Below are 22316 nucleotides of genomic sequence, written 5' to 3' on the forward strand. Positions count from 1 at the left end.
TCTGATATGGCTTAAAGACCTCGGTGTTGCTCAACACAAATTGCAATGACTGAGCTTTGGTGGAAGAGTGCCTGGAGAAAAACCTTTTTGATAGAGATGTTCTAGATATTTATAACAAAGCAGGAGAAATCATACTTATTGGTGTTCTAATAAAATAACTGTAAAAAGCACGTGCCAAAAACTCATTAAAATTGTTGTCGTCCGTGCGAATATAAAAAGACAGATTAATATACATTTCCAGACAAATGATTCCTTTCTCATACACTTTTATACAGTATAGACAATTTGTCTGCGCTACAGTGTATTTATTTATTCAATTTTACAATTCCTGTTCCTTTATTGATGATCATATCATCGCTGTAGTTACTAAAACAAAAATGTTTTTCAGTTTTCCTAAAAAAGAAAATAACTCCATTGACTTGGAAAAACCTGTCATTTATGTTTAAATGAATAATATTTATTTATTTAGTCATTTAAATGGACATCCTGTTTGATTATGCAGAGCAGACTGATATTTTGTCATTTCAATACATTAGTCAGATAGAATTGAATACAGCTTTATCAAATGTACAGTTAGAATAACAGTGCTGTGAGACATAATTTGTTAACCAAAACATGAATGTGCTATTCAAAATGTGCGGCTCAGATTCCAGAAAGGTCTCGAGAGTTCGAGCCACTTCCGTGACCCGTCGAACAGCGGTGATTAAAACAAACGCACCCTTGTACTCCACTTCAAAATAAAAGTCTCTTATGCAAACCACTGCCACACTCACATAATGTGATAAAAAAAATACTGCATGTGTCTTTTTTGTGGTTATTAATTACGCATTCACTTATAATACATGAGTATCCTTGAGAAATGCACAATTTCCACGGCTGAAACTGTAACATTGTGTCTTTTTGTTACCTCGCGCTGACCTCACCGGGGCTCTTCACGAGCACGCACGCACGCACTCTGCACTCCTCGCGTGACGTCTGCTCCGGTGCCCGGTCAGCTAGCTCCTAAGCTAGTTAGCTATTTGTTGTGGTTAACCGTGTACACCGGAGTCGGTTAACGTTAGCTAACTAGATAGTAACTAACGCTTTCTGCCCTGGTCACTGTCAGCGTCGGCCATGGACGACGACAGCCACCCGAAAACCCTGTAAGTAAATTTAGGCGTGCAGCAGCAGGTATCGTTAGCTAAGCGACCGTCGGGAGCCGGTGGCTAACTTTACGTAGCTAGTTACGGTCCACACAAACCTGACTGTCTACACTGACATGTAATGCCACACTGACGTCGAGTTAGTTAACATAAGGTCACATGAAATATAAATGTTATTTTTATGTGTGTATCATTTGTGTGCGCGTTAACAAGTGTCTAACATTAACGCTAGCCCTGACTAACGCTGGGCCAGCTCGCATGTCGAGCTAATGTAAATAACGTCATTTCAAGTCACTGAGCATGAGGTGACATTAATAGCAGAAATACGCCCGTCCGTTCTCCGTCACCGACTCATCTTTATTTTGTGTGTAACAGCTTTCACCAAACTCACCTCTGTGCCCTGCAGGTATGTGGGAAACCTCTCCAGGGATGTCACAGAAATTTTGATTCTGCAACTCTTCACCCAGATAGGGCCATGCAAAAGTTGTAAAATGATCACAGAGGTAAGCAGACACGTTTGTTTAAATCTCCCTATATGTCATGTAATGACCCTTGATCTATCATTCACATCTGCGGTCCCACTTTTCAAGCTAAAAGTTAAGCAGAACTGTAATTATGCCATCCCATCTGTTGCTTTAACTAACATCACAGCTGTCTACAAACTAGTGGAGCCAACCTTTGAACTCTTTGTGTTTGACTTTATCCTTCGCAGCATACAAGCAATGACCCTTATTGCTTTGTGGAGTTCTTTGAACACAGAGATGCTGCCGCAGCCCTCGCAGCCATGAACGGGAGGAAGATATTAGGAAAGGTAAGACAGTTTGCCTGCTCTAAATTTAAAAGCGAGGTTAGGTAACGCCGCTGCTTCTGAATTCCCTCATGATCCTTGTTCGTAGTGTTTCTCAGGTCACAGTTTTTAAATGCTTTCTGTGAACTCCCTGCTTTCAGGAAGTCAAAGTAAACTGGGCCACCACTCCAAGTAGCCAGAAGAAAGACACATCCAGTAAGTGTCCAGCTATTGATTTTCTAATTTGCTGAAATGAAAGTTGAACAGAAAACAGTAAATGTTTCCTTTCTTTGTGTTCCCCCTCTAGATCACTTCCATGTGTTTGTGGGCGATTTGAGCCCTGAGATTACCACCGAGGACGTCAAGGCTGCATTTGCACCTTTTGGGAAAATCTCGTAAGTTTTCACTCTGAAGGCTCTGATTACTTTTCATGTGTAGTCATTTGAATGCTACAATGTGAGGAAACTTGAGTTCCCTAAAGTTGGGCTGTATTAAAAGACCAACATAATAATCCTCTGTAAGATTATGCCCTGAAACCACCATCTAGACCATGTTTACATGCATACAAGATGGGTATTAACTTAAATATAAGAAATAGTTCAAGATTAGACACCGGTCAGTTGACATCCTGAAGGTTTTTTTGTTACTTCTCTCCACATTATGAGCTGCATCTGATCTCAGATAAATGTGTGTTTTGGGATAAAAACAACACTAGTCCACTCATGAACTGCAACCACCAACCTCTTTGTTGCCCCTCCCATCCCATTTCCTCCCAAAACAGATAAATAAATAAATTCAGAAATAACACAAGAATGAATTTGAGAAAGAGACACAAACTGTAAAGGGTAAACAAGAGCTTGCATTACACAATGAGGCCTAGACTACTGTACTGTAGAGAGAGAATACATTATCATGTAGACAGGCTGATTTTGGGCAACTCTGTGCTTTTGCTCTGAATGTCTCCTGTGAAAAGATGCAAATAAGATACGAGTCAGCATTGATGTCACTGTTCAGGAGAACGGCATCATTTTTCTTTCATCTCAATATTCTTTGTCAAATTCATGTCATGTGTAAGAGACACTACATTAATGCATGTAAACATAGTTGACGATGGACCGATAAATGCAAATTTTAAATATCGCGAATGAACATAATTATCAGAATGGACTGAACCTCTTGCCGTCGTATGTAATGCTTTGTTTCTGAAAACACCTTTAACAGATTGGAACAGCCTCATTTAAGTTATTAATTACCAACACACTTCCTGTAAGTTGTTAAGCACTTTATTTGCAGTTACTTACTTGTGGTCTGTGTACTGTGTTTCTTTGTTTCTATGACTATGAAGTATCAGCTTTTAGCCTACTTGTGCTTTTCTTTGCATATTTAGGGTGTGGTAAGTAAACTGTATGTCAGCTAAATGTAAGCTGTGTGTATGAACCTGAACCTGAGCTTTTAGTTGTGGGTCTCAGTGAAGTAATAGCACTTTGGTTATTTTACAGAAATGCTCATAGGATTGGACAGGAGCTTGAAGGCTAACAGCAAGGAACTGTGCACTCTGGAGACTCAGATGTAGTTTTTTTTTCTCTATTTATTCCATTCTTTCCATATGTCTTTATTTGTAGATGCTATGTGTTAACATGATCTAGCCTAGATTAACAAATTCCAATACTCATTGTATTCCTCTAAATCTCTGTTTAAATTGTCTCATTTTTTGATTTGCATAGTGTTGTTTGTAGTGCAATGATCCTCTTCCAAAATTTCTGAAAATGTCAATTTCTCAAAATTTGCAGCTCCCCAAACTCCATACTCCATAGTGGTGGTAAAGAATTGACCAGGAAAAATAAAGAAATCTGTTAACAGGCCATGTATGCCTTTTAATTCCTTTTTTCTCTTTTGATATTTTCTATATATTTCTATTTGTAGGAAGAGCACCAACAGCAGATTTTAAGAATGCATGGTAATCCATATAATCTGTTCCTTTTTGTTAATTTAAATCAGTAGCCTACTATTCAGAGGACTGAACGAGAAGTGGTGCTCTAGTGGCAAGGATCCTTTAATACATCTGAAATGATTTTAAAAACAGTACTTTAGGCTGCATGTATTTGTACTTGTTTTTCTTTTTCTTTTTTTTGTTTTCAAGTGTTGCTTTGAAGTTATATTACGAGTCAGTGCTCAGGTCATCCTAGCTAATGTACATTAATGTAGGACAGTGTAGAGGATTCACAGTTCAGTGTGTTTTGCGTGGTTCCTTTTAGTTTGAAGTGTTTGAAGTGGAAAGTACACTGAAGTTGTTTTTAACGTTTCCCTCCAGGGATGCCCGTGTTGTGAAGGACATGACGACAGGCAAATCAAAGGGGTATGGATTTGTGTCCTTCTACAACAAACTGGTAAGGCTCCAGTGCAAGAACACAGACTGAAGGTTATTTCTATTTTCTGTTTATTATTCCTACTTTACAGTAATCAAAATATAACTAATAATTAATCGTAGTTGAACCCATAGTCACAACAACTTAAATCATCTAACATTACGTAGTTTCTTGTTTGCCATCACCAGTTTCCGTATTACTTAAATTTAAAAACAGTAATGTATATTTTGACTTCTGATTATGGTCCCTAATAAACTTCACAGATTCATCAAATCCAGAAGGAGTAACTGTTTGTGATTTGGATTTATAGGATGCAGAGAATGCCATCTTTAACATGGGGGGACAGTGGCTTGGAGGACGTCAAATCAGAACCAACTGGGCAACGCGTAAACCACCAGCTCCAAAGAATGCCCAGGACAGTAAGTTTTAAAGACCATGCACATCCACCGTGCACCCACACAGGCTGTTTAACTCATTTTGGATTCGAGCGCTCCTCAGAACAGTTGGACTGAAATTCTCATTTGTATCTTGTGAGAAGCATTCACCTCTGGTCATGACTTGGCTACCTCTTTTGCACACCACACACAAAATTGCTACATCTGGTCTTCTCCAATGTCCAACCAATTAAATAGAGAGAGTTGGATATTTTAAGGCAGAACAATACAAGTAGCAGAAAGGGAGAGTTGCTGTTTGGCTGTAATGAGTGCGAGGACAGTGACAGAGTTTGTTAGATAAAGCACTCTATAATCCACAACTCTGCAGTTGTTGGCACACAAGCCGTGCTAGCTCCCACAGTTTATGTTTACAACCCAACCCACGCCATTTCCTGCCCCCCCCTGCTTTTTAGTGCACCACTCGAGTACATTTTGACAGGTCGACTTCGGTCTGACTGCACCATCAGGATTTTGTGGGGGTATGCAGACTATGTTAAACATCTCCCACACTCTTCTGTTAGCATTGTTGCACCTGCCAGAGTGGGACAAATGACATATTATTCTCACTGGTGCGTGTAATACGGTGATCTCATGTAAAGCTGAACATAGTTTCCCAGAGAAAAGGTCTAATCAGCTAGGATAAGCGAAAACGCCCGTGAGGTTGTGCATCCTTAAACTGAAAAGACATTACCCTATATTTCAATGTTATTATTCTGGCAGTATCGTCGGTAATATGGATATAATGTTGTTTTTATTTCAGATGGCTCAAAGCATCTGAGGTTCGATGATGTAGTGACTCAGTCCAGTCCGCAGAACTGTACCGTGTACTGTGGAGGAATCCAGTCAGGACTATCAGGCAAGTGTCATTGTTACAGCCATTAGTCACACTGCAATATTAATCTAACGTTTCACTCAAAAAGCCTAAAAACTAACCACATTGACCTTTTTTTTACATTTGATTGTTTTAGAACACCTAATGCGACAGACCTTCTCACCGTTTGGTCAAATAATGGAAATCCGTGTTTTCCCAGAGAAGGGATACTCCTTCATCAGGTAATGCCTCAGTCCATTGCAGCATTTGACCTCTAGAGGTCAACACAAGCACACTAGTGATCACTCAATGCGTGACTCATTGTCTGTGGACTTTTTGGAATTTTCTGATATGTTTGTCTTCAGCTCGCTGCTATCATGAGTGAAAAATACTGTTCATTCTCTGATATTTTCCTTAGATTTTGTCTAATGAATCTGACTGCTAAGCAGCTGTTTTCCTTTTAAGGTTTTCTTCCCACGACAGTGCTGCCCATGCCATCGTTTCAGTGAACGGCACAGCCATTGAGGGACACATAGTGAAGTGCTTCTGGGGCAAAGAATCTCCTGACATGGCAAAAAATCCACAGCAGGTACGGAAAACATCACTGATAATGAAACTAGTATGATTTATAAAAAGTAGATTATTATAGGAATTTGTTATTAGGATGAGTCAAAAGGGTGAAACAGAAATGGAACATTCACTTTTTATTCCCTTTTCTTCTCTCTGTGTATTCAGGTTGAGTACAGTCAGTGGGGGCAGTGGAACCAACTCTACGGGAATCCACAGCAGCAGTATGGGCAGTATGTGACCAACGGGTGGCAAGTGCCCTCCTACAACATGTATGGTCAGACGTGGAACCAGCAAGGATTTGGAGTAGAGTGAGTTTTACTCCACCAAGACCATTAAATGTCTCTAAAGTGTAATGGATGGTAACTTGACCACGCTCTAACTTTAAAACAATTTCTACAAGATAAAATAGGAAGTCTTCATCACCGGCCTGGCAGAACAGCTGATCTTTTCATGCAGTGACACTGTTAAATTAACTCAGTATTTTGGCATCTTTGCAGGCAGTCCCAGTCACCGGCCTGGATGGGAGGCTTTGGATCTCCGTCTGCTCAGGCTGCAGCCCCGCCTGGTCCAGTCATGTCCAATCTGACCAACTTCAGCATGGCTGGCTACCAAACGCAGTGAGCTGGCGCTTAACTAAGTGTAATATTAAGGGGATTCTGTCAACCCTTTTTGACTACATAGCACTCTTTCACCTGGACAGCTGCTGTGGTAGAAGGGCAGGGGCCATATTCACAAAGCCTTTGTAGCTAATAGTTGCTCCTAAACAACAAATTATGTTTTAAACAACAGTGTACATTTCACTCGGAAACTTTAAAAAAAGTTTATTTGATGATAATTCATAGTTTTGTTATGGAAATGTGCTCTTGGGCTTCTGAAGTAAAGCCAAACCAACTGTCTAAGTGGATATTAAAGGACGTACCAACCCTTAAATTGTCTGGCCTTGTGAAAATGTTACCCAGTGTGACAAAGAGGATACAGCTGTTCTAACACAGACCGATAACACAGACGATCATGCATTTTCTTTCTCTCACACGCAAGTCAATCAATAGGCCAAACCATAAAAAAATCTGAGCATATTTTTGTATGCATCTGAATACCCTGAAAGTTACTTCAGTGGAGTTAAAGCAGACTGCTTAAAAATCAGTTTATATTATAACATTAATATTAAAGTACTAAATTATAGCAGTATCTGCTCTCAGTTTTCCAATGTGTTTTTTAATATTTCAGGGAAAAATTGATTGTTAGAGGCTCGTCAAAATGTTTATTTGGGCATTTTTTTGACAGAAGACAAAACTGCACTCAAGACTATATGCATCGATTAAATCCACTTTTGTCATATAGGTCAGTTTTTAAAAATGAATATAGTGATGACAGCGTCATACAGATCCAGTGGGAACGTTCAGGCATCATGAGTTTGTGCTACGAAATGCACTGAGCCACAAGAATGAACCGACCTGCTGAAAGTTGGTTTGTGCTTAGCTTCAGCTCATAGCTAGATATTCAGTCCTTTTGTGATATATTAATGGAAAATGCTTTGTGAATAGAGGCCCCGGAACGGTAGTTTACCTTTTCAGTATATGTGAAACAACTATTTGTATAAACAACTGTGGCTTTAAATGAGATTAAAATGGGACGTGGTATCTCTTGGGTAAATTTTTGTGTACGAACAAAATTTCACCTACACGGCTCTGAAAGCAAAAATATATTAGGTTTTTCATATTTTGTATCAGAGTGATCAGCATGTTCTTTTGCAGACTTTTGATGGACTTTAGTTGAAACCTTAATGTAGCCTAGAGTGGACTGATTTATAATCCTGTGTCTCAACGGACAGGCTATAGCACATGCTTACTATATAAAGGAAATAATGTAAAAACAGCATAACCCCCCAAACTTTGTAAAGGTAACTGACTCTGTGTGTGCTGATTCTGGGGCTGGTTTCCTAGAAAACTGTTGAATCTTTAGTATTTTCTTCCCTTTTCCTTCCTCTTGATAACCTTAGTTAATTTGTAGTCATTAAAATTCTGAAGTAAAATTGTAGTCATGTAGTCAGTAGACTGAATTTAGCACCAAAACCAGCCCCTAATCATATTGCATCATGTTTTATTGTCATTCAGAAATGCTGTACTTAAATCACTCACTTGTGTAAACTCAAATTGTCAAAATGTTTTTAAGCTTACTACGAATCAGATCTATTTTATTTTATGTTATTCCACTAAAAGTGGACATTTCATCAATATGACACCTTTTCTATCCCTTTGTGCGTTCTGAATTTTCTCAGTATTTGGATAATATTTATATATATTCCAGGTAAACTGATGAAGAAGAGGATTCCTCAAAGACGTCCTGTCATTTGGATTTTATTTGCATATGTGCCATTCTGTATAGTATGTTACACTCTTTGAAAGCTTATTGTAATTTTCCTGGTGTACTAGCCGACAAATTTGATGAATGGATGAATTTGAAGTTTTTTTTAGTTTGTTTATTTGAGCTGGGTGGTGTTCATCAAAACAGGGTCATGTTGGCTAAGAGTGTAAATATAAACATTGATCACAAACCATGAAACTTAGAAAAGAAATAATGTACATACTGTAGGTAGAATGTTATTAGATGAAATGCCATCATTAAATTTCAGCAATATAATTTATGAAATAAGCCTTAATTGATGTGTCGGTAAATTCAAACTTTGTGTTATTTACAGAGGCTGCATCACAAATCTAAATTTATTTCCCACTGTGGATTTTCCCATTTTTAAGTTTGTGTGCCATTTTCAGGAAGTAGCAGATGATGTTTCAGCTTGAACTGCAAACTCATGACATGTAATATATTTGTTGCTTAAAATATTGAATGTAATAGCAATTTGCTTTTATGACAATACATTTAAGTTGAATAACAGAAGCGATGTTTAATAATAAAGGATGAAATCAACAGAAAAGTCACTTTAAATAAAGAAACATTTGAACCTGCTTGTCCAGTACATTTATTAGACATGAATAATTTGTGCTTTACATAGAAGTTCTGACAACAAAGCATAAATTGTAGTGTAAAATAATTTAGTCATTCTAACAGACACAGTGAATGTTAACAATAGACACCATGTATTTTCTATTAATTTGCTCAAAACCTATTTTACCCTTTTTGTTTGCAGTAATGTTAGAAAGTGTGAAGATGACTAAGAGTATCCAGTCCATTGGATCCAGTTATATTTAATGTAATGGAAATATATGTTTAATGCAGAGCTGTAGACACTATTTATCAAATATTTGAAAAAAACAAAAAAAGATGATGAATAATTATTGAACTATGTATTACATATAAAGTCAAGAGGCTAATAACTTTTGAGCAACTGTAATACAATCCCATTTCCAAAAATAAGTTATGACCTGGTGTAAAACGTAAATCAAAGTAGGATACAATCCATTGGAAATCCTTTCAACCTACAAATCATTGACAATTACAGAAAAAAACATCAAGTGCCTTAGTTTGGTGTTGGGCCAACACTTCTCACCAGAACAGCTTCAGCTCTCCTCAACATTGATTCCAGTGATTCAAGTCTGTGAAACTCTACTCTAAGGATGAACACAGTTAGTGTTTCATTTAGGATTGATTTGCGCTGACGTTTCCCTCACAGCCCTCTCACACTAGGGGTCATCATGCAGGCCTGTACCGTTGTTCACTTGGTGTACGCCCCACATGCATTTGTAACCCTTCTATAATATCTCTTCATATGTACTTGTCAATGTCCTGCGTTAACATTCTCCATAATCTGAGGAAGAATTGCTCTTCTGTTTTAATTACATATCGCACTAATACATGAGCGGCCATCAAATGTATGCTGTCGACTACAATGTCCAATGTTTTACAGGTACCATTTCAATCTTCCTTCTAAATGCAGATGTTACATTTGTTACCGTTTCTATTGAAGTTAAGCTCCTGCCATTCGTGCCCCAACAATGAACCATCTTCAAGAGTCACTTAGATCTCTTCCTTTTGCCATCTTGGTATAAAATCGGAATCAAATCAGCCTTTTTATACATGCCACAGGTCATGCTTAACTGTACTATGCAGTGCTGCATTACATTTCTACACTCATTTATTCCTTTAATTTGTCACCCCTCTGTATATTCAGTTGAGATTATTACATGTTCTATCATGAGTTTTTACCTGGTTGTGAATTTGTCTCGGTTTCATACGGATGCCTTTATATGATCTGCATAAACAAACAAGACCATCAGCAAGGTTGGACTTTTTATATAGGTATTCTTCATGCCTGCCGTTCAGTCAGGTCATGTTCAAAATCAATAAAACGAGGCGGTGGAAACGCTGCTGCTTTTCTCCACTGGGTCGACCATAATTCATTTTCCTCAGAAGTTCCTTAAAGCTGCTTTAAATAACTTGTTGTTTTACTGTATTCACTTGAATATAGGTTGAACATGATTTGTAAATTGTTGCATTTTGTTTTTAATTTACGTTTTACATATTTTTGGGAAACATGAACATTCATAGATATTCAAAGACTTAAGCAAAGCAAGAATTCACTTAGTCAGATGTTAGGTGGCATATACACTGCCTAATGTTAGATTATATTGCTTAACTTTTTTCTTCTAACCTACTGTTGAAATAAATGTATATTGCACAACACTAATAATATGTAGATTTATATTCACTCCTCCTCTACAACATACATTGTATATATCTGAGCTTAAACTTTAACCAGTTTATTATATTAGCTCTAGTACTGCAGTCATCTACTAAGCAAAGAATTTCAAAAAAACATGTTTATACAGTATATACATATTTCATGAAATGAGCAGCTGAAGCAAAGTGTTCAATATTGCCATGACATACTTTGAGTAGCATATTGGAGATATAACTGTAATTTTCAACCTGAAGAGGCCTTTCAGACATTTAAAGTTGTTGTTTGTTGTGTAGCGTATTACCTGTTTACCCTCATGTGTCAACTGACTTCCAGTTAACTTATTGTGTTTCTCAGAGGTTAATCATATTTGACCATCGCGTGTGGACTTGGTACGGACTGTTGATCTCCTTGATGACATCTCAGCCTTCATCCCTCTGTCCACACAAACTAGGACACTCCCATCCGAGGCAGTTTCAGCACTCTGGATAGGGGTAATCGAAAATGAAATGTTTTGTATCTAGAATAATAAAACTAGCGTTATCTAATTACACATTTTCCATTACAGCCCCTTTGGCGTTATTAACAACACAGTTGTTTAATAGCCTCAATAGTTCCTTCAGTATACTCCTCTAGAATAAAATACAGCATTTCATGCATACAAGGTTCAAAAATATCTTCCTATATCCGTACTTAGATCATGCTTCCCTACCGTTTCATTCCCTTTAACTTTTTCTTGTAATGCCAGTTTTTCCATAATCATCTCAATCCTAGATGTGATGCCATCCAAAGAGCTTTCAAGGTGGTGAACTTGTCTGGTCAGTCTTTCATGGTGAGAGAAAGTTTTTGTTGTTAACGTCCATTGTAATTAAATTTGTTTCTCTTGTTTGTAGACAAGATGATTCATTTCGTAGATTGAATGTAAAAACTTTTACCCACCTTAGAAACTGTTCCCGATCCACAAAGTTATTACAGGAGTGGTTCTTTTGCTCATTGGATGTTACAGGAGGTTTCTCCTGTAATTCTTTCTCATAATTCATTCCCAGTTTTTTGAGTTCACTGCAAAGAGCATCCTAACAACAAATGGGAACATTATCATGAAAACACATCTTCTTACAATTGTGTGAAAGTGACATGAAGGTATCACATTTATCTTGTAAATCAAGTCAAGTTATAGAAACACAAACCCTCTTTTCCTCCAGTTCAATTTTCATCTTCTCTTGTTCAGCTTCATCGAGAATGTGGTTCCCATCACGGTCAAACTGTGAGAAGGCTGCAGAAATTTCATGATCAGCATGTCCCATCCTACAAGATCATCAGAGTGGTGAGGGTCATGTTTAACACTATAGTTAGCTTATGATATTTGCAATGTTTCATCACTTACTCTTTCAGAGTTTCTCTGAAGTCCTTGAATTCAATTTCTCCAGATCCAGATCGTAGCGCCTTCTGAACATCTGATATTTTCTCCTTTTTAAGCTTCAGCTTTGTAAATGTTTTCATATAGCTCTGAATAACAAGAGAAAAACATTTTGTTTGTATCTCTTGTAAAACTTTAGCTTATTGTTGCATGAATCTCATTGCCTTTACCTGTTTGATGATGTCAGTAATCTGTAGCTCATCTTTTTGGGATGAGAGCTCTTCTTTAACCTCAGAATATGTGTCATTTATGATGGCCAAAAACATGTTCTGAGGGGCAAATACATAAAGAGAATGAGAATAATAATTTTTCTGCTTTTAAAATCAAGCATCTGGTGTAGCAGAATAACTTACTAGTAGGACAAAGAAAACAAAGAACACGTAGGTGACAAAGTAGATTGGCCCAAGAACTCTGTTAGCACGGTCGATGGCATTGTAATCAAAATCTCCAAGAATAATCCTGAACTGTGTGAAGCTGCAGAAAGAAGAAAGGATTGATTCATTAAAGCTCAGTCAAACCTATTTAAATATTTTCTTCTGAGCCACTGTTTTGGACGCCTCTTACATGCACTTGACGAAGGTGCTGAAAGATTCAACCTCTGTCCCAAAGAGCAAATATCCAAGTTGAGCATAGGCAAAGAACACAATGAAGAACATGATGGCAAAACCTAAGATATCTTTAGCACATCGACCCAGTGTGGAGGACAGCTGAGTCATTGTCTTGTTAAAGCTGATATACTTGAAAACCTAAGAACAAGAACAAGAAGAAAACACACAATCTTTTGGATGAAGTTAGAGCCAAATAATTTTACTCCGTATATTAGTGCGAAACATGTCAATACTTTACCTTGATCCATGCAAAGAACAAGTTCACTGCATTCATGTTGTTGTATTGTGTTTGCCAGAAGGCCAGAAATTCAAAATCAGCGTAGATTTTGGGTTGTTCCAGCAGTTTGCCAAGCAACTTGTCCACTTTGACAGTTCGGAATACATTGAATACAATAGCAACGATGGCGAGCTGGAAAGGAGAATAATTTTAGGACCAAGCTGAATCAGAGAAATGGACATATTTGAATCAAATAAGAATTCAGTTTCTCACCATTATGACAACAATATCCAGTATGTTCCAGATGCTTTTGAAATAGGAGCACTTGTGTATACGTAGCTCAAGAATCTCCTCCACAACATAATAGAGGATGAATAAACAGAAGACCAATTCACAGCCGAGGATGAAGTAATCCCAGGTGGTGATATAGCGAATCAATTTGACTGTTCTTATCTGGTAAGATGGAATTGCTCCACCGGTCGCTGGGAATTCAACCACTAACCTAAAAGAATCAAATGAAACTTTGCTTAACCATTGGATGGGTACCAACTGATGGGTGAAGTTGCTATTGTCAATGGTGCTCTTTACCTGATGACGCAGAACATGTTGATGTTTGCATTGTAAGTGGAGAAGTCAAGGAAGGCCGCTCTAGTACCTCGGTCAAGCCACAGGTTGTCCACCAGTTCCTTCAGTATGATGGCACTCTCCTCTTTGGTCTGACTCAGGTCTTGATAGTATCCTGCTCCACTGTATGTAGTCAGCAATCCCCAATGAGAGGAACCTTTGATTTGTTTCTCTGTGTGGTAGGTCCAGCTGCAGAAGAAGAACACAATTTTGTTTTTGTAGTCTAACTGCATACCCAAAATAACCCTGTGTAAGGAAAACAAAGAGATACTTACGCAGTGCCATTGATGAGACCAAAGCTAAGGTCGTCCTCCTTCTTCTCATTGTACACATCAAAACATCCTATGATCTCATCTTGGAAATCATTGTGGACCTTGCAGGAGTTGTTCAAGATCTTGATCTGCCTCATTCTAGGGACTCCCAGCAGCATGTTCTCATAGTAGATGAAGGACTGGTCTCCGTTGTCCATGGACTGATTATTGTACCATTTAGTCCAGTAGAGGCCGTCCAGTAGCGGGCCCTGGGCATACTGTCCACATAAAGAAAGGGTGGAAATGCTCTGAATTGAACATAGATGACATTGCATATCACTTCTCAGTGATGTGATTTCTCAACACACTGAACATGGAGGAAATGAACATAGAGGAAAACTCACAGTCCAGAAGTCGGCCATGGTGCTAATGGACTGAAACCTAACCCCACTTTCACCAGCTGTATTCACAAACAGGTCCGTCATGGCTTTAGTGTAGTAGTAGGTGCTTGAGCTGGTCATACCGTATGTCACTGAAAGATAACGAAATCACATTGTCAGTGCTCAATCATTGATTCCTATCTGGCTTTGCTCAGGCTCACTGCTAAATGTTGCTCCATTCAACAGTCCAAGATAAGGCTACTCAGAAGCAGACACGCAAAGCTTCATTGAAGACTTGTTGTTTGGCTGTGTTTATGTGACTGCAGTCAAACAGACCCAGATTAGAGGCCATCATTTGTTTGAAGAGAGAGCAAGCTGGTCTGACGCAAATAGCCTCATCAAACAATGTAAATCTAACCCAGACAAAGCAACAATGGACACGGCCAAATGCTCTTATCGCTAAAAGGCAAGAGATGCCTATGTCCCTTTCACTCTTAATGTTTAGCTGGACAATGGCTTTCAGGCAGAGGGGTGGGGAGGGCATTTGTGAAGCTTTTTAAGGTAAATCAATGGTTAAAACTGCCCTATACAGTAACATCCAAGTGATCAGCATTGCTTCAAACAAATAGTTGATTGAAATATAGTAAAATAGATTCCAGGTACAAGAACATCAAACAAAACATCCAATTGAAAAGTGTTCATCAAACCCAAAGACTCTTTATCGCTTCACATAATGGGTCATCAATGCTGGAAAATCATACATTTGGGATAACAGTATTTGGACTTCAATTCAACACAAAGAAAGTATTTAATACATTTTGTATTTTTTGTACATTTTTTTGAAAAGTAGGTGTAAAATTAAGTTTAGTTTGAGTTTAAGTATCTCAGTTTTGTGACTATTTGCAAATATTGTTTGACCAGGTTACTGACCATCATTTTTTATTTGAAATGTGAGCCTTCAGGTACCAGAAATAGACACTGTATGATATAAGTAGAATACTTACAGAGGCATATATCCACTAGGAACACCAGATAGACCAGTAGCTCCCGTAGCGTGGTTTGTACAAATAGTTCCCTGTTGTTTGATGTGTTTTCAGTCAGCGTTGTGCCCCAGAAGCCTACAGAAAAAATACAGTATAAGATACAATTTATGGCAAGACTGTGTTTTTAAAGAGCTTTCATGCAGAGGGTGTATTGATTTTGATCCTGGTGTGAAATAAAGTAGCAAAGTAGGAATTTCCTCCTAAAGACCTAACTTGATAACCCAACAAAAAGGTCCACAAAAACTAAGGTGGATTTTACAAGCCCAGGATGTATTAGTACTAAACAGTATGTCAGGGTTATATTTTGCGAGTATAAATGTTTTTGAGGATGCAAAAGGAAATTTATGTGAGTAAGGAAACTCGTATAACAATGTACTTAGCATGTACTAATTTCATATAGTCAATAAAGCATAAAGCAAATCACGTACAGTTCTACTTTTTCATTGCAATATAAAAAAAAAAATCCCATATTTTACCATCACAATGAGGTTATGATTGTACCCAATAAACAACAAAGAAAGTCTGCATGGACAGAAATGTTTGTCAAAATCTTGGCTAGGTGTCATCCATTCATAACTCAGAAATACTGTTTTAAACTCAGATGAATGGGTTCCTACCTTTGATAAATGAGCAGCAGCCTCTCTGTTTCTTCTCCGGGCTTCGGTCAGTACATGGTGGCTCCTCTGGGAATGGGCCGAGTGTGTCCACTTTGTACATGCTGTCCATGGAGCCCTGGAAGAGGGGCTGGGGGTTGTAGATGGTGCTTACAGCTCTGGGCAGAGGCGGTGGGGAGGCACAGAAGCCCTGGTTCACCCAGGCCCCATTACTCACACTGTCCAACTCACACTCCACCTGTCCGGTCAGGTGGCTGCCTGCACGGTTGTTCAGGCACTTCATGCTGTTAGACACTTGTGTTTCTCTGTGTGGACTGCTGGTGTTTTGACCAGAAGGGAAAGTGAAGCAGAGCTTTTGAACACCTGCTGGAGAGATGATTATAAAGAGTGGATGACATCAGCTTTGTTGAGGGAGGAGTTGCTGCTCCTCTGCTGGGCCTTTTGTAGTCTTGAGATTGATACAGAGTTTAAACACGTTGAGGTAATAAAATGGTGTTCTGAACTAACACAACATTGACATACTTGTGTCCTGTTTGGCATGGAAACATTTGGTCAGTGGTATAATTTAAATAATTAACCAATAAAAGCTTGTGTCTAGTCTTTAGCCTGTTTCAAGCTTTTTTTATATATTTGATTGTTGCCATGTGCCTCTAATAAAATAATAATTTCATGTTAGCAATAGGCAACACATTTGGTAAAATAAAATGAAATCAGCAGAAAACAAAACATGTAAAATTAGAGATCAGGTGCCTCCCTCTTACTAACAACCCTCCTTCAAACTAGCAGTGAAAGGCTACTTCCATTACTTTCATTGTACAGTGGGGATACAGCTGCACATACTAGTCAACATATTTATTTGCTGGAAATGTCTGATGAAGAAGATCCAGTCCTGTTAAAAGACATTTTAATTTGTTTTGCCCTCTCAATTACTTCCATGCTGAGCACATTGTTGTCACTATTGATTAACAACTCATCCAATAACGGTCTCCTGTTTAGGAAATCAATTCATTACACATCGATTATATTTTCTGCTTGCAGCTTCTGACTGAATTAATGAAGAGGATAATTGCAGTGTCACGGACAGTCTCCGCCTCATTACCATTACGCACTTTTGACTCTGCCATCTATTCAATTTTTGACATGCCAACTGTCAGAAAGCGTTTATTAGGCATGCAAACATTCAGCGTGGCCTATGAATCATTATGACCATCTGTATCAGTGTTTGGCACCTCGTCAAGGCCAAGTCTCTTCTGCCAACCCTGCAACATGAGTATTTGTGAAGTGTTCTTGGCTAATATCATTGATCAGTTAAGCAGACTAATGAATACTAATGGATGTTTATCATTTTTTGTTTTCTATAATTTAGTATATGATATCTACCAATGTATTTATCTCTGCATCTCTAGCTCTTGTATCTGTTTGTTTATTTTGTGCAGTTAGAGGCATTAAACTAAACAGACTGGAATATCAGATGATATAACAACAAATAATTCATTATATTACCAAATTAACAAATGAACTGCATTAGCATCATTAGCAGTCGGAGAGTACAGTTAATGCACTGCTGTAGATGTCTTAAACTTAATGCAGATAGTTTGGGTCCAGCTATGGCCGTTCATGCTCCGGCGGCTCTGAACAGAGTGATTACACACAGCCATTACCACACAATAGAGTTTAATTTCTGCTCCCCCTCTGAAGCCGTGGCAGGATCTGGCACACAGGCTTCCTTAATTTGCTGTGGCTTGTGCCACCATTCAAACTTTTTCAAATCTGGAACAATCACTTTTCAGTAGCTGATGATTGCCATTTAAATCTGTAGCTGTGTGGCTCCAACAATGGACAGTTGTGGATCATATGGCATCCTGGTTTGTCTCTACTTACAATGGACAACGCTTTTACAGAACTGAATCAGTTGAACCACAAAATGTGTTATTTTTAGAAAGCATTTTAAGTTTGAGAATAGAATATTTCAATGACGGTTCCCTTAAAAAAAAAGAGGCTATTTTAAACATTTAGATTTTGGTTCCCCCGCTGACGTAAAAGTGTCTTATCTCTGAGCACAGGAGCTCAGGACAAAAGGATGATTTATTCCCCAGGGAGCAGAGGGAGGCAGTGCAGCAGACACGGCATGACAAGAACTTGACGCACAGAAAACAAAGGAAGTGCTGTAAATTAGTTGTTCTTGATAACGAGACAAAATGAGATTACTGGGGTTAAAATGTCAGAGCTTTTATTGATGATGATTGATGATGCAGTAAAACTAAACTGTAAATGTAAAGTAACCTTTTCTCAGTATATAAGGATTATATTTTGCAAATGTAAATGTTTTTATATATTTGAACTAGCTGTATACGGTACAGCATAAAGCACATTATATACTTCTCAATTTTTCTGTTATATTTTTCCATCATAATGAGGTTATGACTGTACCTAAAAGAAAAGACAATGAAAAACAAGAGAAATGTTTTTTCATACAAAATATTTTTTATTTTTAATAAAAAAAAACTAGAATTCAACAAAATAGAGGTCTGCTCGTCAAAAATAACACATTTTCAACTCTACAAACATGTAATTACACAATGATTTTCTCAGAATCCATTGAACATTGCACAACATTTTAGGGCCATATCTAAATAACTGATAAAAAATACACCATTGCCTGTATCTTCAGTGAGGTCTAGCATTTACTTGTCATTGCTATTCTTGAACAAAAAGATGCTTAACACTGCTGGGTTTCTTAGCAAAAATTAAGTCTTTCTGATTGTCATACAAAAATTAGCTAAATACAAAAAGAAAATAATGCAATACAAATGTATTTACTGTCTCCAAGACTGAAGGAGAAATATTCACATTGTCACTCACACCCAACAACATGACTGATTATCTACCACATGGCAGCGGTTTATGCGTGGACCTGATGGCCATCGAACTGATAGGAGAACGAAGAGTCGATGTACTCCTGTCCGGTCTGAGAGTCATACCTCATGAGGCATGCGTAGTTTTCAGGCTGCACACAGTCAAACTGCAGGTCCAGCCACTGCCTGTGAGGAGCATTGTGCCTCCTGGCGTCTGTCAGGATCCGGTTTAGAGCCATGATGTAGCTGAGGGCCATCTGCAGGGTTTCATACTTGGACAGTTTCTTGTCCTCACCCCACTGGGGGACCACCTTACGCAAGCGATCAAAGGCTGTGTTCAAACCCTCCATCCTCTTCCTCTCTCTGGCATTGGCAGCCATCCGTCGCCTCGTGGCAGTCTCATATTTCTCTGGGCTCTTGGAGTCTAGTTCTGAGGACTCAGATCCAGAGTCAGAGCAGCTGGGTCGACGAGACTTCATGATTTTTGGTTGAAGAATCAAACTGACGTATGTCCCCAGATCAGACAGACTCGGATACAAGTCAACAGGATTGTCAGAGAAGTTTCCAGTTTCAGCTTCAGGGTTCTGCAGAGGTGCCCTCAGTGTTACAGCCTGGCCGATGTCCAAGCTGTGCTGAAAGTCCAGAATATTGGACAGCCTGAAGAGTCCAAGGTGTCTGTGATCCTGGAGACAGTGAGGGAGCAGCTTTTATAAGACAGAGCAGATGAACAGGTGGCAGCAGGTGGAGTCCCTGCCCTCAACCCCCCCATCTTCAATATTGCTTTTAGAGAAACACACCCATGCAGACTCATAAACATACACACCCACTCTCAGCACACACACACACACACACACACACACACACATGCGTATACACGCACACTCAGCACACACACATACAAACAAAACCTTAATGAAATTCCAATTATCATGGGCTCTCTGGCCATGGCTTCACTCAGAGCCATGTGTCACAAACACCAAAAGTCTACCATCTGGTAGCACAACTCACCACAGCTGATGATGCAAACAAACTTTAAAGGTTGTGGATATTTCTCAGTTAAACTTCCATTTCCACCAATGATGTCAAATCACTAAAAACCCGAATATGAACTATTAAGAATTGACCTCTGAATTAAGCTTTAATTCATCAGAATATTGACTAATTATAGAATATAATCACTGTCACAAATGTTGCTCAAATAAATGCAATAAACACACCGGTTTTATTTAAAATTCACTATACTGTGTCAAGAAAGAAATTCACATTTTACTTGTACATGTACATGTATCAAAACATTTTCTATTTTTTAATCAGTGTTTAGTAAATTTAAATGTTTTTTCCTTTGTAAAACTGAACTTTTTTATTTTGGAAGTTTAAATAAATGTCTGACTTAATCATTATGTTTATCTTATGTTGCAGAAATAAATCTGTAGGTATTACAATTTATTTTATATTCATATATTCATAAATTAAATGGCTATAAATAGCTATAGCTATAAATGGCTTAAAGTCCATTAGGTTTTTTAAATTACATAAGATCCAAAAATTCCCTTTCACTTCTCATGTAACTGTGATAATAACCATAATCTGAGATTAGCCTGAGGCAACACAAGTGGAAGTGCGGTCTGTAACCTGAGGGATTTTAACAGCACATCGAGGGATTATGGCTCTCAAACAATATGGGCCAAGATGGTGTACAGATTACTGAACCATCTGAAATTTACAGGGCAGTTTGTGAACAGATGAAATATTAATTTCTCTTTCTACTTATTAAATGTTATTATAGAATATATTAAAAGTACATTAATCTCAAAGCGTGTTTATCAGTGCTGTGGCCTTAATGAATCACAGTATGTGGGATGCATTAATGTTCCTTATGTACCCGGGACCACATGAAAGATAAATAATTGATCTGTGTAGTCGTCCGAGAAAATGAGACAGACAGAATAATTTGTCTGTCTGTCTGTCCCATCTGCCCACATCGAATTCTGTAATTCAAGAGGACGGATCGGAGCACGTTCCTCAGTGACACACTCAAACACACTGTTGACTGTCACTGTTAAAAAAACAACTGTACTTTAACTGTTCTCTGCCTTTACTGTAAATTCAAATAATGGTCTTTAAGTTGAATCACATTCAAATATGTTTATCTGAGAAAAAGTTGCATTAAATGTGACTGATTTCTTGGAAACAACTTATATAAAGTACTTAAGTATTTTAATTTGATTCTACTTACTTACACAACACATAATAATACATGAGTACATAATACATAACTGTTTTGACTCTTGTGTTACAGATAAAGATGTTTACATACAAAATGAAGAGGTACTAAAATATTGTTATAAACTACCCAAAAACATACAACCTAATTGCATCTTAATATTGATGCACCAATAACAATAGGAGACATTCTGCTTTTAATGCTTTAAATGAAACTTCTACTAATAAAACTTTTTTATTACTTAGTTGCTTAGTATACTGCTATATACAGTAGTAATACTGTACTTTTAACTTGTAGGATTTGTAATGCACTTTCTAAAGTAAAGGATATAAATATTTCTTCCACCCCTGTTTCCTTTGACAGGAAGGACATGTAGCTCATGTCACTGTGTATTGACAGACTCAGAGCTTGGGTGTAGAGGCAGGTTATGAATGATTAATCACTGTCAGAGGCCTAGAATAATGCCCGACTCTGGTATTGGGTCATAAACACAAGCTGATGCTGTCTGGTCATTTTGGGATGGACTGGTTAGCTGTGCAATTAGGCATATAATCCCATCTACCAGTTGGTTCATTGATTACAGATTGATGTAGTTTGCCAGCTGCTGCTTGTCTTGTCTGACGACCTTGTCTCAGACGTGGCCCGGCCCTTCCGTGTCCACCCTTTTTTTTTTTTTTTTGCAGCCCCTCATGTGATTGGCTTGTCTGAGCACTGATGGCTGAGCCATGTCCTCTGTCAAAAGCCATATGTCACAACTAAAGAGTGACCGGTCTGCTCTGACAGAAACATGTATCCTTATAAATCCAGCTCTCCTTATGGAGGAATGGAGATTAGAGCACAAAGCAAAGCGTATGTTTCAGTACAAGAGAAAGTGTATGAAAGGATTCTCTCTGTGTGGTTTGACTGGATAAATCTCATTATTGTCACAGGATTACTTTTAAAGGAGCAGTGTTAATAAGCTAATAACTCATTTTAATGAGCATAGTGAGACACTTAACATGGGTGCTTTACAGGGTTTTTAAGAGTAATATTCAAGAGCTTTTCAAGCACTTTCAAGTTAACCTAAACCAAATTTCAAAACCTTTACGTCACATCGAAATAGTTACTATAAATCTAAATTTTTTAAGAAGTTACAAAATTCTTTTATACTCACAACAATCAATGACTACTATCACTTTAGTTTACCAGATATTCATATTAACATGAACGCCAGATTATTTTGAATAAGGAGTATATATATATATATTCAAATGCAAGCATATTTCTTACACTGAAAACATTTTAAACTTTAAACTTTTAATAAAAATAGGCAAGACTTTGTGCGATCCCTGTGATATTGT

The 22316-nt window shown here is 38.0% G+C and overlaps 3 protein-coding genes across 5 annotated transcripts; 1 reads left to right on the forward strand and 2 right to left on the reverse strand.

The window, feature by feature from the left end:
- Positions 1–864: 864 nt before the first annotated feature.
- On the forward strand, positions 865–9073 carry tial1 (TIA1 cytotoxic granule-associated RNA binding protein-like 1). 3 transcript variants are annotated; one of them, XM_010734560.3, is made up of 13 exons: positions 865–1142; positions 1549–1645; positions 1855–1953; positions 2091–2145; positions 2237–2324; positions 4241–4316; positions 4606–4714; positions 5490–5585; positions 5698–5782; positions 6006–6129; positions 6276–6418; positions 6608–6727; positions 8418–9073. In XM_010734560.3, exons 1-13 carry the CDS (start codon positions 1114–1116, stop codon positions 8419–8421), a joined length of 1125 nt encoding a protein of 374 aa, XP_010732862.1. In that variant the 5' UTR covers positions 865–1113; the 3' UTR covers positions 8422–9073. The 3 variants fall into 3 exon arrangements, with proteins under 3 accessions (XP_010732862.1, XP_019113616.1, XP_027131808.1); XM_019258071.2 differs by lacking the exons at positions 865–1142; positions 1549–1645; positions 1855–1953; positions 2091–2145; positions 2237–2324 and adding an exon at positions 3487–3794 and having other exon boundaries at positions 6608–9073; XM_027276007.1 differs by lacking the exons at positions 865–1142; positions 1549–1645; positions 1855–1953; positions 2091–2145; positions 2237–2324 and adding an exon at positions 3488–3886 and having other exon boundaries at positions 6608–9073.
- A 2-nt stretch (positions 9074–9075) lies between these two features.
- On the reverse strand, positions 9076–16233 carry pkd2l1 (polycystic kidney disease 2-like 1). The gene is made up of 15 exons (XM_010734564.3): positions 15901–16233; positions 15245–15358; positions 14265–14392; positions 13885–14138; positions 13574–13798; positions 13259–13487; positions 13007–13177; positions 12725–12906; positions 12514–12634; positions 12331–12429; positions 12128–12249; positions 11931–12048; positions 11683–11816; positions 11456–11567; positions 9076–11227 (listed from the first exon to the last, which is right to left on the reverse strand). Exons 1-15 carry the CDS (start codon positions 16178–16180, stop codon positions 11108–11110), a joined length of 2409 nt encoding a protein of 802 aa, XP_010732866.1. The 5' UTR covers positions 16181–16233; the 3' UTR covers positions 9076–11107.
- A 2296-nt stretch (positions 16234–18529) lies between these two features.
- Positions 18530–19561, reverse strand: atoh7 (atonal bHLH transcription factor 7). The gene has a single exon (XM_010734574.2). The coding sequence runs from the start codon at positions 19229–19231 to the stop codon at positions 18800–18802; it is 432 nt and encodes a 143-aa protein (XP_010732876.1). The 5' UTR covers positions 19232–19561; the 3' UTR covers positions 18530–18799.
- Positions 19562–22316: the final 2755 nt, after the last annotated feature.

The sequence above is a fragment of the Larimichthys crocea genome, unplaced genomic scaffold, assembly GCF_000972845.2.
Source record: "Larimichthys crocea isolate SSNF unplaced genomic scaffold, L_crocea_2.0 scaffold271, whole genome shotgun sequence".
Taxonomy (NCBI): Eukaryota; Metazoa; Chordata; class Actinopteri; family Sciaenidae; genus Larimichthys; species Larimichthys crocea.